This window comes from Emys orbicularis, chromosome 17, assembly GCF_028017835.1.
Source record: "Emys orbicularis isolate rEmyOrb1 chromosome 17, rEmyOrb1.hap1, whole genome shotgun sequence".
Lineage (NCBI taxonomy): Eukaryota > Metazoa > Chordata > Testudines > Emydidae > Emys > Emys orbicularis.
The window spans coordinates 24,676,048-24,694,414 of NC_088699.1; the positions used below are offsets into that span (position 1 = coordinate 24,676,048).

Here is an 18,367-nt window from a genome sequence, read left to right on the forward strand (position 1 = left end):
ATTGGGATACCTATGGACACTTTTCTTGAGGCTTGTGTGAAAAGGGCTATGATTGGGACAAGCTACAGTGCAGAGCAAAGATAAAGGAGCTGAAACAGGCGTACCATAAGGTGAGGGAGGCAAACGGTCGCTCCAGTGCTGCACCTAAGACCTGCTGGTTCTGTAAGGAGCTAGACGCTATCCTCAGTGGTGACCCAGCGGCAAGAGCCCTATGGATACTTCGGAGGGAACGGAGGCGGTGGAAAGAGGACCTAACTCAGAGGTGGAGTTAGATGAGGATGTGCAGCTCCCGGCGGGGTTGCCCGGTAGGGCAGGCAGCTAGGAACTGTTCTCCACTCTAGAGGTGTCTAGCCAGTCTCAGCAGTTGCTTTCCAGGAGCAAGAAGCAGGAGATGAGACTCCTGGTAAGTGGCTGTGGCTTGTGTAGTGTGGAGGTGGGTTCAGGGCATAGAAACGTGGGAGGCTCGCTGTGTTTCTGTGAGCTGGACATTTCCCCGTGTAGCTAAGCAGTATGGTGGAACAGGGTGTTGATGCACGCTGAGATCTCATGGGAATCCTCCAGAGAGATCTCCAGGAAAGTTTCTGCTGAAGATTCCGTGGCAGAGCAGCTTTGTTCCTTCCCCCATTGTAGGAAACTTTCCCGCGCCATTCGCCAATCACTTGTGCAGGGACCAAAGTGGCACACAGGCAAGCAGCATAGGGAGCAGGGTGGAAGCCACAAGCATGGAGTAGATGTACCCTCGTTTCCCTGCTTACCCTCAGCAGTGAGATGTCTGCTAGAATTACCCCCACCTGTGGAAAAGTGTGGGAGAATTTTAGAATTTGTTCCCTAGAATGCTGCACCACGACCCTTGCAAACAGCGTGTGCTCTTTTCCCCATGTGGAGCACCCCTCCTCCCCCTGCCAACACTAACCATGCTTTGGCTGTTTGCGGAGATGTGTGCCTGGCTAGGATCAGTAAGAAAGTGATGGCAATGTTGCAAAAGGTGTGTTTAACAGAAATGTTTCAATGCCGTGCGTGAATTTAACAATCCCGCTTCTGTGCATTGTCCCCTGTGCTTCACCAGATATGGCCTTCAGGAACACCCCACGCACCCCGGCCGAGTGTCTACACCAGATAAGAAAGCGTCCAAGACGCAGCAAAGAAGACATGTTCCGGGAGGTCCTGCAGTGCTCCAAAGCAGAAAAAAGGGAATGAAAGGAGTGCCCGAACGGCAGGACAGAAAAGAGAATCAGGAGTTTGTTAAGGATGCTACTGAACAGATGCTTAAAGTAACGGAGGAGCAAACGCAGATGCTGAAGTCCTTAATAATGCTGCAGACTGAGCAGATCAGTGCTCGACCTCCTCTGCAGCACATTCAGAACTCTTTTCCATGCCCCTCCAAACTCCGCCCATACATTCCTTTCCACCTTCCAGGACTTCTCAGTTCCCCCTTCACTCCACCCCCTCAGACAACTTTCACAGTGATAGCTGGACCTACAAACAGCTGTGAGAGTCTGCCCTTCCCTGCCAAGCATCTGTGTGTTTGTGTGTGCTGTTTCTTGTGCAATAAAAGCAAACTTTTATACTGGTAAATCATCTTTTTTTTCTATACGGTGAGATTGCGGGCACTCCCAATACATGCACAGGCATTTTAATCACTTTATTACAGGGATTTAAGGCCCCAAACGTCACCATTGGCCCTAGGAAAACTACATGTAATGCAACATTGAAGCAACTCGGACAGAGATATATGTTACTGGTGGTCATGGTCAAAGTGCTGCCTCAAAGCCTCCCTGATTCGAATAGCCCCCCTGTGGGCTCCTCTGACATCCCTGGTATCTGGCTGCTCAAAATCAGCAGCCAAGCTGTCTGCCTCAGCACTCCGCCCCTGAGCAAACCTTTCACCCTTAGCTTCAGAGATTATGCAACATATAGCACGCGGCTATGACCATAGGAATATTATCCTCAGTGAGGTCCAACCTGCCATAAAGGCATCACCAGTGCGCCTTTAATCTGCCAAAGGCACATTCAAATGTCATCCGGTACCTACTGAGCCTGTTGTTGAATTGCTCCTTACTGCTGTCCAGGTGTCCCATGTAGGGTTTCATGAGCCACGGCTATAAAGGGGTACGCAGGGTCCCCCAGGATCACTATGGGCATTTCAACAGCCCCCAGTGTAACCTTCTGGTTAGGAAAGAAAGTCCCCGCTTGCAGCTTTCTGTACAGGCCGGTGTTCCTGAAGATGCGTGCACCTTCCCGGACCACCCCGCGATGATGTCAGTGAAACGCCCACGATGATCCACAAGCACCTGCAACACCATGGAGTAGTACCCCTTCCTACTGATGTACTCCGTCGCTAGGTGGTCTGGTGCCAAAATTGGAATGTGTGTGCCATCTATCGCCCCTCCACAGTTAACGTAACCCATTTCTGCAAAGCCGTCCACTATTTCACGCACATTTCCCAGAGTCACGGTCCTTCGTAGCAGGATGCGATTTATTGCCCTGCACACTTGCATTAACGCAGTTGACTTCCCCACTCCAAATTGATTTGCGACCGACCGGTAGCAGTCTGGAGTTGGCAGCTTCCACACAGCGATCGCCACACGCTTCTCTACTGAGAGGGCAGCTTTCACTCTGGTGTCCTTGTGCTGCAGGTCTGGGGCGAGCTCCGCGCACAGTTCCAGGAAGGTGGCTTTCTGCATCCGAAAGTTCTGTAGCCGCTGCTCATCATCCCACACCTGCATGATGATACAATCCCACCATTCAGTCCTTGTTTCCTGATCCCAAAAGCAACGGTCTACCCTATGCACCTGCTCTGTGAATGCCAAAAGCAATCTTATGTTGCTCCTATCCATATCACGCGGAGTGTCGGGCGCCTGTGAGTCTTCTTCAGTTAGGAACTTCATGATTAACTGCACTGCCAGCCGCGATGTCCTCATGACAGTTAACAGAACATAGGAGAGCAGCGCGAGATCCATCCTTTCTCACAAAGATGCTGGTGTGCACAGCAAACAAAGGCCGTTGAAAAAATGCCATGAAAGAAAGCCGGAAGCCCATGGAGTGCTGGGACAGAAAGCAATGCATCCCGGGACATTTAGCACTGTCCCAAGATGCGCCGCGATCCGCTCCGTCGTCCCACAACACCTAGCGACAGAAGGACTGTGGGATAGGTACCCACAATGCATTGCTCACACTGTCAATGATGATGCCCCCACTGTGGACGCAATCTGCCGACAGAGGGAGCAACTGTGAACACGAAATTGCGATTTTTATTATGTCGACTTTTGGGTGTCAACATCACTTTTGTCGACACAAATTGGTAGTGTAGACATGGCCAAATGTTTGGTCAGTAAGATCACCACAGGGAATGCCACTTTCGTGACCAGGCCTCTGTGCAGGAAGCTGCAGGAAAAAGGCATAGGGCTCAACATTTATACAATGTAAACCCTGGTCAGGAGATCCTCAGCTAGACCCAATAAGGAAACGTTAAGGGCTGGGAAAATACATAACAAACACCTCATTTTCAAACCTTGATACAAGCCCGCAAAGAGTCACAACTATGGGCTGTAAATTACCAAGTACTAAGGGGAGGCACAGAACTCTACACAAAAATTGTTGGAACAACGGCAAGGTTGCACAGCTGAACACTCAGTCAAAAAAGGCAAAAGGTCAGGTCATATCCCCGCCTTAACTCTGTCCTCTGGTGCGGGTGTATGGTTAGAACAGTCTCCGGGTCACATACCATTTTTCAAACAACACATGCACCAAGGTAGCATAGCTGTGCTCAGCCTTTCTTCAATGCAGGAAGCTCTGCGGGGTGCCGGGGCTCCGGGCTTTGGCTGCTGGGCAAGAGGACCCTTGGGCATAGGCGTAGTTTGACTTCTATTTGGGGGGGGGGGGGGGGGAAGAGACAGGGCCCAGGCCAGCTCCACACTTCCAAGGAGGGAGCATCACATTGACCCTCTGTATAGTATCCGTAAGCATAGAGTGTAGCTGCACACCCCGGAACGGCAGTATTTCTGTGTAAGACTTATAACAGCTAGACAAGCCAGTAGCACTGGTGCTTCACCCATGTAGGCTTCCATTGGGATCCCAAATTGCCTTCAAGCTCTAACAGCACCAATGAGGAGCAAGGTGACACACACAATCTGATCTATAAGTGCTTCGGTAATACCGAGTTAAACCAGGCACGGGCAGAGTTCAGCTTGCTGTCCTCCCCAGGGAGTTGCCATGATTGCTCACTGGAACATGGACATCACACCCATCCTCTCTAATTCCTCAGCCAGCACCATGGGTTGGGGTCATGATATTGTGTACAATGGACTATGAGCAACAGGGCAGCTATTGTAGATTCTTTTTTACCTGTACACAACTACAGGAATCCTTTTCCAAGACCTGAAGGAAGCCACATTCTCCAGCTCCTTGTCAGTGATCCAGACAGGAACTAGCAGCTTCTGAGGATAACTGGTACAGAGTCTAGAAATAAAGTGACACGGTGTCAATCAGAGCCAAGCAATGAGAATATTTATGCAGAGAGAACGGGGAGACCTTCAGGTTTGTCTGAACTCGACTAACGAGAACACAGGCTATGGGTGGTTCTTCCCATCCAGAATTAGGGGTGCCTGGGAGAAAGAGCCAAAGGTGGCCCTGAAAACTGGGCTGTATACAGGGTCTAAACCATGGAATATGGGACCCCCATACAAGAGATTGTAATCTAATTTACTATCCAAAAGAGGTAGGCAAAAGCATATTTTACTCTACATAACATTATAATATCTGAATGTTGCAAATTCAGAGAGAATGCAGATGGCTAATCAATCCAATGACTCATGTAAACATGCGAAGGGAATTAACTAAATCTTGCGATTTTGGTACATCTGAATCAGACATGACTAGACATCAACTCACGCAGAAGGGGGTGTGTGATGGCACAGACCTCCAGAGCTAAACGCATGAGCTGCTACAGCTTGAGCTAGAGCTCCCTCACTGGGGCTGTTCCAGACTCTCTGCCTCTGTAGCCCAGACCCACAGCGGGACCTGTAACTAACGAGTGGGTTACGTCTGCACAAAACATTGCATGAAAGATTCTTTCAACAGGAGGGTTTAATCCTAAAAAAAGCATTTCCAATAGCACAACTATCAGTACAGGCAGAACTTAGGCCTGCAGCTGTGGCATTTACAGAGCGCTCTCTCGCCTCACACGCAAGGCAAATGCTAAAGTCAGGGATGTGGGGGATGTAAACGTAAGGGAGTGGGGCCCTGGGCTAGAGTTTGCTGAAAGCCACGAATGCAAAATCCGGACACAGCAATTCTGAACTAAAGCAGCCTCAGAAGGGAGCAGGAGAGTGCAAGCTGTCCGAGATTGTACGCCTGACTCAGAGGCAGAAGAGATGATTTTATGAACTCAGAAGCAAGGAAAGGTGAGGCTGTAAATAGACCCAAGCTGGTAATGGGAATTGACACTGAGTGAAAGAAAACAATTACTGTGACTGGTTCTTTGAGATGCAATGCAGGCGTGTATTCCACTTTGGTATGTGCGTGCCCAGCGCATCAGAGTTGGAGAATTTTGCCTAGCAGTACCCACAGAGGGGCAGCGCTCACGCCTTGTAGCCATAGCCCCTCCCCTGGCTATATGAGGTGGTGGCGCCCTGACCCCCCTCAGTTCCTTTGTACCAACCCCCCCAGACTATTCTCTGATTCAGAGGGGATGCAGGGTGGGTCATGGAATACAGATTTGCATCACGTCTCAGAACCACAGTTACAGTAAGTAACTGTTTCTTCTTCTTCAAGCAGATGCAGTCATGTATTCCACTTAAGTGATTGACAAGTACTACCCCCCATCAGGAGGCGGGATTCGGAGTCCACCTAACCAAGGACTGCAGAACCACCCTACTGACACGTGCATCTGCCCTGGAAGAGGCGGTTATGACGTAATGGTTTGTAAATTGACGGACGGATGACCACGTACCAGCCTTGCAAATGCCCACTATTGAGACGTCACTGAGGAATGCTATTGACACTGCTTGCGCTCTTGTAGGATGACCTTGCAACCGCGGATGGGGTGTAGCCGAAGCTATTTCATATATGGCCTTGATACAGGATGTTATCCATTTAGAGAGAGTCTGTGAAGAGACAACTTGCCCCTTCATATGATACAAACAGGCAAGGTGAAGCAGAGAACTGTTTGGTCCTGCCCAGATAGAAGACTAGACATCATCTGACATAGAATTATAGAAGATTAGGGTTGGAAGAGACCTCAGAAGGTCATCTAGTCCAACCCCCTGCTCAAAGCAGGACCAACCCCAACTCATAGACTCATAGACTTTAAGGTCAGAAGGGACCATTATGATCATCTAGTCTGACCTCCCGCATGATGCAGGTCACAAAAGCTGACCCACCCACTCCTGGAACTAAATCATCCCACCCAGGGCTTTGTCAAGCCAGGCCTTAAAAACCTCTAAGGAAGGAGATTCCACCACCTCCTTAGGGAACCCATTCCAGTGCTTCACCACCCTCCTAGTGAAATAGTTTTTCCTAATATCCAAAGTAGACCTCCCCCACTGCAACTTGAGACCATTGCTCCTTGTTCTGTCATCTGACACCACTGAGAACAGCCGAGCTCCATCCTCTCTGGAACCCCCCTTCAGGTAGTTGAAGGTTGCTATCAAATCCCCCCTCACTCTTCTCTTCTACAGACTAAACAAGCCCAGTTCCCTCAGCCTCTCCTCGTAAGTCATGTGGCCCAGCCACCTGATCATTTTCGTTGCCCTCTGCTGGACTCTCTCCAATTTGTCCACATCCTTTCTGTAGTGGGGGGCCCAAAACTGGACGCAATACTCCAGGCGTGGCCTCACCAGTGCCCAATAGAGGGGAATGATCACGTCCCTCGATCTGCTGGCAATGCTCCTACAAATGCAGCACAATATGCTGTTAGCCTTCTTGGCAACAAGGGCACACTGCTGACTCTCATCCAGCTTCTCGTCCACTGTAATCCCCAGGTCCTTTTCTGCAGAACTGCTGCTTAGCCAGTCGGTCCCCAGCCTGTAGCAGTGCATGGGATTCTTCCGTCCTAAGTGCAGGACTCTGTACTTGTCCTTGTTGAACCTCATCAAATTTCTTTTGGCCCAATCCTCTAATTTGTCTAGGTCACTCTGGACCCTATCCCTACCCTCCAGCGTATCTACCTCTCCCCCCAGCTTAGTGTCATCCGCGAACTTGCTGAGGGTGCAATCCATCCCATCATTCAGATCATTCATAAAGATGTTGAACAAAACCGGCCCCTGGACCGACCCCTGGGACACTCCGCTTGATACCGGCTGCCAACTAGACATTGAGCCGTTGATCACTATCCATTGAGCCTGACGATCTAGCCAGCTTTCTATCCACCTTATCCATTGATACAATCCATACTTTTTTAACTTGCTGGCAAGAATACTGTGGGAGACCGTATCAAAAGCTTTGCTAAAGTCAAGAGATAGCACGTCCACCACTTTCCCCATATCCACAGAGCCAGTTATCTCATCATAGAAGGCAATCAGGTTGGTCAGGCACGACTTGCCCTTGGTAACTCCATGGTGACTGTTCCTGATCACCTTCCTCTCCTCCAAGTGCTTCAAAATGGATTCCTAAGGACCTGCTCCATGATTTTTCCAGGGACTGAGATGAGGCTGACCGGTTTGTAGTTCCCAGATTCTCCTTCTTCCCTTTTTTATAGATGGGCACTAGATTTGCCTTTTTCCAATCGTCCGGGACCTCCCCGATTGCCACGAGTTTTCAAAGAGAATGGCCAATGGCTCTGCAATCACATCCGCCAACTCCCTCAGCACCCTCGGATGCATTGCATCCAGCCCGATGGACTTGTGCACATCCAGCTTTTCTAAATAGTCCTTAACCTGTTCTTTCACCACTGAGGGCTGCTCACCTCCTCCCCATACTGTGCTGCCCAGTGAAGCAGTCTGGGAGCTGAACTTGTCTGTGAAGACCGAGGCAAAAAAAGCATTGAGTACTTCAGCTTTTTCCACATCATCGTTCATTAGGTTGCCTCCCCATTCAGTAAGGGTCCCACACTTTCCCTGACCACCTTCTTGTTGCTAGCATACCTGTAGAAACCCTTCTTGTTACCCTTCACATCTCTTGCTAGTTGCAAGTCCAATTGTGCTTTGGCCTTCCTGATTACACCCCTGCATGCTCTAGCAATATTTTTATACTCCTCCCTAGTCATCTGTCCACATTTCCACTTCTTGTAAGCTTCCTTTTTGAATTTAAGCTCACTGAAGATTTCTCTGTTAAGCCAAGCTGGTCACCTGCCATATTTGCTATTCTTTCTGCACACTGGGATGGTTTGTTCCTGCACCCTCAATAAGGCTTCTTTAAAATACAGCCAGCTCTCCTGGACTCCTTTCTCCCACATATTAGCCTCCCAGGGGATCCTGCCCATCAGTTCCCTAAGGGAGTTAAAGTCTGCTTTTCCAAAGTCCAGGGTCCGTATTCTGCTGCTCTCCTTTCTTCCTTTTGTCAGGATCCTGAACTCGACCATCTCATGTTCACTGCTGTCTAGGTTCCCACCCATTTCTACTTCCCCTACCAATTCTTCCCTGTTTGTGAGCAGCAGGTCAAGAGGACCACGGCCCCTAGTTGGTTCCTCCAGCACTTGCACCAGGAAGTTGTCCCCAACTCTTTCCAAAAACTTCCTGGATTGTCTGTGCATTGCTGTATTGCTCCCCCAACAGATGTCAAGGTGATTGAAGTCCCCCATGAGAACCAGGGCCTGTGGTCTGGAAACTTCTGTTAGTTGTCTGAAGAAAGCCTCGTCTACCTCATCCTCCGGGTCCGGTGGTCTATAGCAGACTCCCACCACAACATCACCCTTGTTGCTCTCGCATCTAAACTTAATCCAAAGACTCTCAACAGGCTTTTCTCCAGTTTCATACTGGAGCTCTGAGCAATCATACTGCTCTCTTACATACAATGCAACTCCTCCAGCTTTCCTCCCATACCTGTCCTTCCTGAACAGTTTATTCCAATCCATGACAGTGCTCCAGTCATGTGAACTGCCCCACCAAGTTTCTGTTATTCCAATCACGTCATAGTTCCTTGACTGTGCCAGGACTTCCAATTCTTCCTGCTTGTTTCCCAGGCTTCTTGCGTTCATGTACAGGCACCTAAGATAACTAGCCGATTGTCGTACTCTCTCAGTGTGAATCAGGAGGCTTCCCGTCTTGTACCCTGCTCCTTGTGTTTCCTCCCGGTATCCCACTCCCCCACTTACCTCTGGGCTTAGGTCTCCATCCCCCAGCAAACCTAGTTTAAAGCCCTCCTCACTAGGTTAGCCAGCGTGCCTGCGAAGATGTTCTTCCCTCTTTTCGTTAGGTGGATCCCATCTCTTCCTAGCAATCCTTCTTCCTGGAACAACATGCCATGGTTGAAGAATCCAAAGCCCTCTTTCTAACACCACCTGTGCAACCATGCATTTACTTCCACAATTCGATGGTCCCTACCAGGCCTTTTCCTTTAACAGGGAGGATGGACGAGAACACGACTTGCACCTCAAACTCCTTTATCCTTCTTCCCAGAGCCACATAGTCTACAGGGACCCGCTCAAGGTCATTCTTGACAGTATTGTTGGTGCCCACATGGAGAAGTAGGAAGGGGTAGCAGTCTGAGGGCTTGATCAGTCTCAGCAGACACTCTAGTCACATCCTGAATTTTAGCTCCTGGCAATCAGCACGCTTCTCGAGTCTCCCGGTCTGATCGGCAGATGGATAACTCCATCCCCCTTAGGAGGGAGTCCCCGACCACCACCACCCGTCTCCTCCTCTTGGGAGTGGTGGTCGTGGAACCCCCATCCCTAGGACAGTGCATCCCATGCTTCCCTTGATGGGGGTCTCCTGATCCCTTCCCTCAGATGACTCTTCCAAACCATTCTCTGCCATAGTACCTGTGCAGAGAGCCTGAAAATGATTTCTTACCTCTATCTGCTTTGGGGGTACATGGCTTCTCCTCCTTCTTCTTCTGGAGGTCACATGCTGTCAATTTTCTTCCCCATTCTGCACTGCCCTCTCTGATTCTTCAGCATACTTTGCCTGCAGTACCAAATGCTGACTTCTATCCAGATAGTCTTCATTTTCTCTGAAAATCTAATATCCAGCATAGGGAGATGCTGCTCCTGCGGAGATGAATGTGGCTTTGGAAAGAACACAGTTAAGTAGTCAGCCTAGTTCAAATGAACAGAGACATCACTTTAGATAAAAATTTGGGGTATGGTCGTAAATTCACTTTGTCCTTGGAGAACTGCATATAAGGAGGCTCTGCCATCAGAGCCTGCAATGCACAGACTCGTTGCGGATGTTATTGCTACCAGGGACTCAAAAGTGGAAAGGGATAAGATGTCAGGAGTTTGAACGGAGGTCCCATTAAAGCTACTAGGACTGTGTTAAGGTCCACAGAGGAACTGCCTCTCGGACCGGAGATGGAGATTAAGAACTTGCCACCATGTGATTGGAGAAGACGGATATTCCTGGAATAGGAGGACGAAATGCTGATATCACCACCAGAGGCACTCTCAATAGGCTAAGTGAAAGCCTGATGACTGAAGGTGCAGCAGGTACTCCAAGATGTCCTGGATAGAAGCCACTGTTGGTTAAATTCTGCAGGCCAATGGCCACACCGAAAGCCGCTTCCGTTTAGCTGAATAGGCCATTCCAGTCGTGTGCTTTCTACTGCTGAGTAGGACTTATTGAAAAGCCACCACACACCACTTTTCCTCCTCATTTAGACACAAAGCAGCCACACCATGAGATGTAGGGAGCTGAGTGTGGCACATACAGTGTGACTGTGGTTCTGGGTGAGTAGGTCGGGATGGAGAGGAAGTGGTACGGGACAGTGCGAGAAGGTTGGAAAACCACCACTGCCTTAGCCATGCCAGGGCAATGAGCATGAGTTGGCCCAATCCAACTTCAGCTTGACGATGACCTGTGGGATGATTGGGGGAAGCACACAGGAGAGCCACTGCCAGCTGAGATGGAAAGCGTTGGACAGGGAGCCTGGACAGGGTAGAACAGATGACATTTCTTCTTGTCCCTTGTAGAAAACAGGTCAATCGTTGGAATCCCCCAAGCTGCAGAGATTGCCCATACATTTGTCTTCAGAGACCACTCAGGGTTCGGGGGGGGGGGGAATACCTGCTGAGACAATCTGTGAACTGATTCTGGACCCTGGGCAAGTGGTCGGCTATCGGAGTGCTCCTCTTCTTGATGCAAACCTGCCACAACCCGATTGACTCTTGGCAGAGCATCCTGGAGCATGCTCCCCCTTGCCAGTTCACATAATGCATTGCAGTGGTATTGTTGGTAAGTAGGTGAACCACTAAGCCCCTGATACGGTGCAGAACAGTGAGACACATATTGTAAATGGCCTGAAGATCCAACACTTCAATATGCAGTGAGGACTGCTATTCCAACCACTGACCTTGAACTTTCAGCAAACCCAGATGTGCTCCCCAGTCCATTAGGGATGTGTTGGTGACAACAGACCTGGTTGGTAAGGGCCGGACGAAGGGAACGTCCTGACAAACATTCTCCAGAAGTGTCCACCACTGCAAGGAGTCCAGAACCAGTGGAGGGAGACAGACCAATCTGTCCAAGGAGTGAAGAGTGGGTGGGACTGTAAAGTGTGCTGAGCCACATTTGAAGGGAGTGAAGATGCAACCGTGCAAACTGGACCACATGCGTGCGAGCGGACGTGTGGCCGAAGAGCCTCAGACACATCAGAACTGTCATGGAGGGCTGAGGTTGCAGACTGAGACAGAGGTGGTGAATTGCCCTGTTAGGGCCCTAATGAATTTGATTTTCTGAATGGGCACAAAAACGTCCAGTGTTTAGGAGCAAACATAGAGTAGTGTCAATGTGGGAAAGGACTTCGTCTCTGGACCTGCCCCACAGTAATCAGTCACCTAGGTACGGGAAGATGTGGATCTGTTTCTTCCTGAGGTATGCCATCACCACAAGCATGCATTTGTTAAAAACCCAAGGAGCAGAAGAGAGGCCATAGGGAAGCACTGCATACTGGAAATGGCGCTCCGCTATGACAACTTGAAGGAATTTTCTGTGGCTCAGGAAAACTGCCCCATGAAAGTGGGCATCCTGATGGTCCAGGGCAGCAAACCAGTTGTTCTGAGAGAACGCGGGGAGGATAGTTGATAGAATGACCATTTGGAACCTCGTGTACCTGATATATTTGTTGAGGCTGCGAAGGCTGAGAATGGGTCTTAGTCTTCCCTCCCCCACCCCAATTTGGGCACCAGAAAGTACCGGGAATTGAAACCCTGACCCTGGTGTTCTGGTGGATCTCCTCCACTGCTCCCAGCACCATCAGAGAGCGCACCTGCTTGAGGAGCAGTATCTTGTGAGAGCGGTCCCTGAAGTTGACACACCCTGTGGCCCATATTCACCATAGTGATATGATTATGATATGATCACATGACCTATTTCGTACAAGATGTATCCTGAGGTGTCAATGGAAAAGTTATGGTTTGCTGAATATGACCTCCTATTGGTATGCATGTATCATTTTTTATCTTGAGTTTTGAATATTGACTATGGATCTCTATTTCAAATGTGCTCGCTCCTGGGTAACTCCCACAAGTCAGTTTACATCCAGTCTAGCCAGCACATTGTGAAGGGACAACTCAAGGTAACAGCCCAGCAACGAAAACAATGGGACATGGAAAAAGATTATCCTCACCTAATGGTCTTTCCTGTGAATGTCCTAGTCAGAATATGGGTAATGGTCCGTGCCATGATTCATTGAAGCATGCAAGGGCATGTGACTAAATCATGTGATATCGGACTTCATCTTGTGCCTGTACTTTCCCACAAACTGTACGAGGGACTATGCTGGGAACAATAAAGTTCCCTCCAAGAAGAAACTATAAAAGAGGAAGTGACATCATCACTTGGCCTCACTCCCCCTACAACACAACACCTGGAAACACCTTGGGAAGAAAAAGCACTGAACTGGGGAAGGGGGGTCCCAGGCAGGAAAGAAGGAAACCCTGCCTGTGTATGGAAGATTGCTGGACTGTTTGTACCCATCAGGGTGAGACACTGCTTAATTAATACCCTGTCTAGTGTATAGAATTTAGATTGCGATTTTGTTTATTTCTTAGGTAACCAACTTTGATCTGTACGCTATGACTTATAATCACTTAAAATCTATCTATCTTTCTGTAGTTAATACATTTGTTTTATATTTCTTACCTAAAACAATATGCTGCTTGAAGTGCATGGGAAATCTACTCAGTTAACAAAAACTGGTGCATGTCCTTTCCACATTGAGGGAGGGGCGGACTAGGTAATCATCTTATATTGGTCAGGCTTTTGTACCAGGGCAGGACAGTACAGTTCAGGGGTGCAAGGTTGGGGAGCTGTGGGGAATTGGCTGGAGCCAATTGTTAGTTCATGAATGGCTGAGGAGAAGCATTCCTGTAACTGCAGCTGGGTGTGTCCCTGCCTGTGTAAATGTTTGTGTGACTGCAGGACCAGGAGAGGTTTGCAGCTTGTCACAGCCCCACAGTGTGAGAGGGGGCCCAGATTGGTATGCCAGAGGGCTCAGCGCTACCGCAGTTCCAGGTTGCACCCCGGGAACGCCCATCACAGACTGCAACAATGTCTTAGCCACCAAGCAGCCTTTGGTGATAAATGACTGAAATTCCTCCCTCGAGGCTTTGGGCAGCTGGTCCACAAACTCCAACACAGCTGTCCAATTCACAATCCCTGCTGGTTAGCAATGCGCATCTGCAAGGAAGAGCAGGTGTAAATCTTCCTATCCATCAAGTCCAGCCCTTTAGAGTCCTTATCCTTCGGAGCGGACTTAAATCTGCCCTGCCAGGCTCTATTGTGGCTATGACCAGTTAGTTTGGAACCGGATGTGAGTAAAAATCTCAAATCCCTGCAACAGAATGATGTAGTGTTTCTCCATGTGCCTTCTCCAAAGCTGGCGTGCTACAGAGAACCTTAGCAGGCTCTAGGAGCACATCGTTAATAGTCAGGGCAACTCTCCTGGAGAAGGGAGCTGCAGGATATCCAACAACTTATGGGTATTCTCCTGCAGGAATTCCGCTTGAAGCAGCCACGCACTGCAAAAGGTCCTGGTATGCCTGGAAACCTTCCAGTACCGAAGGAGAGGAAGAGCCAGGCACCGCAGAATCGTCCAGGGATGAAGACGAAGCAGTTAACTATGCCAGAGCTGGATCCTTCTCCAAGACTGATGGATCTGGGTGGGACAACTCTGGAGACTCTGCAAGTGGAAGATTCACTGGTGCCTGGGCCTGCGGGGGATCGACGGTCACAGGCACAGGCCTGCTCAGTGGTCTCGCCTTACAGCGAGATGAGGAGTGGGACCTCTGCAACTACGGAGCAACTCACAGATCCCCTGGAGGCCCCGGGTATAGAGAGGGCTCTGGTGGCCAGTATGCACCAGGCCAGGAGCCCCGGTCCTGACTGCAAGATAAGCACCAATCCTGGTACCCATAGTGCTCCATGAATGCCCCCCAATGCGGGTCAGGTGATGGAGAATGAGAGGGGAAGATCTTGACCTGGACACTGAGAAGTCCCGGGCTTTAGGGGATAAAGGTAGAGCCAGTCCAGAGGGTGCAAGCAACCGATCTGACTCATCCATAGCCCAGAATGAAGAGGGAAATGACGCCAACAGTGGGAACGGTACTGCCAGCACCAAGTACACCTCCGATGTTTCCAGTGCCGGAAGAGATGTCGACCCCGAAGTCAGCCTCAGTACCAAGATGACTAATGGCTCCGAAGTGGAGGGCAGTGAATGCCACCATGGTTACACTGGCGGCACTGACAGCAGGGGTGCTGAAGAAGCTCCTGGTGCCAAGGACACCTCTTGTGCCGAGCCCGGCTCTGGCTCCCCTTCCACTGATTGTGAAAGGGAAGCATCAGGGTGTGGTGCTGACAGACCCATAGGGTTGGGGCCTGCCCACCCAACAGGGATATAAACAATGCAGCCCTGGCAAGTCCTGGACCAAGGGAGAGATCGGGAAAGGGCAGAGGAGGCCCGTTGCTGCCGGATATGCTGCCAGCACGGAAACAGCTAGTGCCAGCAACGCCCTCATTGGTACCTGAGTCAACAGACACCCCGGGGCCTGAACCAGAGTCCGACGGTATGGGGTCTCTGACCTCCCTGTGCAGTACCTGGGAGCGCTTGATGGGACCTGCTCCATCCTACATGCCAGCATTCACACTGTGCTGGTCCGTGCTCCTTCTGGAGTAGGCAGACGAGTCCCCCAGGACCTGGAGCTACCTCGCTTGGTTTTATGCCTCGGTACACTTGACTGAGAGCAGCTCCTCTGTCTCTTCAGAGGCACCAGCTCCAGGACTCAAAGCAGCTGGACACTCAGAATCCAGCATAGGCCTCAGTGCAGAAGCAGGCCGCCTGGCCTGTTCAAGCAGATGCTGCTTCAGACAAAGACCTCTTGTCACTTGAGTCTGTTTCGTGAAAGATTTGCAAATCGAACACACTCCTTGCCGTAGGCTTTGCCTGAGCCCAGCAAGCACCATGTGTGGAGATCGTTGTGTGGGGGGATCGCTCCCCCACACAATGGACAACGCTGAAACCCTGGTGAGGGTATCCCCAGGGAAATACTTAAACGAAATCTAACCCTAAATCTAACACACACTATACTTGGGGTATTAATTAACCATATACAACTGGAAAAGTCACTAAGAAATAGAGAGACTATGAGGTTAAAACCACACAGAGCTCCAACTCCAGCCACAGGCAGTAAGAAGGAACGAAGTGGGGTCAGCACGTCACTGCCCCATATAGCCAGAGGAGGGGCTAAGGCTGCAAGGCACGAGCGCCACTCTTCTACGGGTACTGCTAGGCAAAATGCTCTGGCTCCATGCGCTGGGCACACACCGAAGTGGAATGCACGGCTGCATCTACTCAAACAAGAAATTTTATTCGTTTTGTCTTGTTAAAGATGCTATTTTTATATAAAACACCAGAGTTATCAGTAAGAAGTAAGTTTTGCCTATATTCAGACAACACCAATTCAGTGTGTGGGATAATTCAGAGCACAGATTATCTTGAAAACCTATAGTGAGTGGGATGATATATGCAGGAGATTGAAGGGCGTGGTAGACATGGAGCTGCTACACAATAATTTTATGAATACTTTGTGACCTAGTTAATGAGATAGACTGCTATAACTATATTCAGTTAGTGGAATGTTTATTATACCCCTCTATGGCTTCAACTGAATAGGGGCTCCCAGACAAGAACATCCCAGTACACTCTAGAAGAGGGTGGGCAAACTTTTTGGCCTGAGGGCCACATCTGGGAACAGAAATTGTATGGTGGGCCATGAATGCTCACAAAATTGGGGTTGGGGTGCAGGCTCTCGTTGGGGGTGCGGACTCCAGGGTAGGGCCAGAAACAAGTTCAGGGTGTGGAAGGGGGCTCCGGGCTGGGGCGGGGAGCTGGATGCAGGGGTGAGGGCTCCGGCTGGGGGTGCAGGCTCTGGGGTGGGGCTGGGGATGATGAGTTTGGGGTGTAGGAGGGTGGGACCAAGGGGTTCAGAGGACGAGAGGGGGATCAGGTCTGGGGCAGGGGGTTGGGGCATGGGGAGAGGCTCGGGGTGCAGGCTCCAGGCAGTGCTTACCTCACGTGGCTCCTGGAAGCAACAGCACGTCCCTTCTCCAGCTCCTACGTGGAGGTGCGGCCAGGCGGCTCTGCGCACTGCCCCATCCGCAGGTGCTGCCCCTGCAGCTCCCATTGGCTGCGGTTCCTGGCCAATGGGAGCTGCAGGGGCGGCACTTGGGATGGCGGCAGCATGCAGAGCAGAGGTCCCTGGCTGCCCCTACGCATAGGAGCCGGAGGGGGGGGCCATGCCACTGCTTCTGGGAGCTGCATGGCGCGGCCCCCAACCCCGCTCCCCGGCTGGAGTGCTGGAAGGGAGCCATGCCGCTGCTTCCAGGAGCCGTGTGGAGTGGCCCCTGACCCTGCTCCCCAGCTGGAGGGCCAGAGTGGTGCCATGCATCTGCTTCCGGGAGCCACGTGGAGTGGTCCCGACTCTGCTCACCGGCTGGAGCACCAGAGGGGGAAAGCCCCAGACCTCGCTCCCCAGCGGGAACTCGAGGGCCAGATTAAAATGGCTGGCGGGCCGGATCTGGCCCATGGGCCGTAGTTTGCCCACCCCTGCTCTTGAAAGACAAAGGGCACAGTTATTAGCTTCAAGGAACCTACGTCCTGTCTCCAACAATTTGCAAGCCTAGTTTTGCCAGTGCTAACAGATCAAAGGCTATGAACAGTTTAAAAGTAACTTGATTCCTTTGAAAGCAGTGATCAAAAGACTGAGCAGCATTTAAAGACACTCCCTGAAAGAGCAAGAGGGAACTCGTTTGTGAGTTAGCAGAACAGATTATGCCACCGAGAGCCTAGAAGGTCTTAGATAGAGCTGGGAGGGAAACAGTTTTCCCATCCCATGAAACTTTCTGAGATTTCAAGATTTCTCCCTTTCGAAGGAGAGAGAGAGAGAGAGCCCAGAATAGCCAGCAGCCTAGCAGTCAGGGCACTCACCTGGAACGCGGGAGACTCCAACCCAGGGGAGTGTCCTGACAACCAGGCCGCTTGTTATTCTGGGCCTCACTCTCCCTCCCTCCCCATTCCCATAAAAGAGGTTGTTTTGATTGACTGACATTTTCCCTTTTTAACATTGTATTTATTAACAGATCCATTCTTTTATAACAAATCATATTAAACTTGCTTTACACCTTAAACAGCAATAAGCTTAGTATAAACACAAACACACAGTTATAAACTGTCCTATGGGAAGTCCCTGAAGCTGTACTGATGAGACCTGCTACCAGTCACTTTCTTCTCCTTTATGGTATTGATCACATATTGTGACTGATGCTTTTCTATTCTGTCTTCCTCTTCTGTCTTGTCAGTTGACCATGTTGGTTAAAGTCTTTCATTATCTCATATTTAGATCCAAACTTCTGGTTTTCTTACATTTAGATGTGTAACTTGTTTGTTAGTTGTCCTATCAAAACTTTTACACAATATTTAGCTTTGTTCCTATTTCCTCCTATCTATTTTCCTTATTTTAATATCTTAATTCTAAGTTTAATTGTGACTGTTGCTGAAGGGGTTTCTCCCTTTCTCAGTATTCAAACAGAAGTTCTCAAACTCCCGGTTTGGTGGCCAATGATGACCCTCTTCCAGCAAACTCCAAAAACTTCCAACATCCTTCTTAGTCCCTATCTTTTTGTCTTCTCCCCTGCAGAACTTTGACTTAATCAGTTAGCTTTTCTAGTACCAGAATTTCCCACACTTTTTGATACCAGCCAATAGTTTTAAGAGA

The 18,367-nt window shown here is 49.9% G+C and overlaps 1 protein-coding gene across 1 annotated transcript in view; it reads right to left on the reverse strand.

Annotated features, from left to right (window-relative positions):
- The window catches only part of MTMR4 (myotubularin related protein 4), a 52,766-nt gene that overhangs the window by 11,604 nt on the left and 22,795 nt on the right, over nucleotides 1-18,367 (reverse strand). Inside the window, exon 7 of the mRNA XM_065418309.1 lies at nucleotides 4,345-4,458. Coding sequence (XP_065274381.1) covers nucleotides 4,345-4,458 — 114 coding nt within the window. The remainder of the gene's footprint in view (nucleotides 1-4,344; nucleotides 4,459-18,367) is intronic.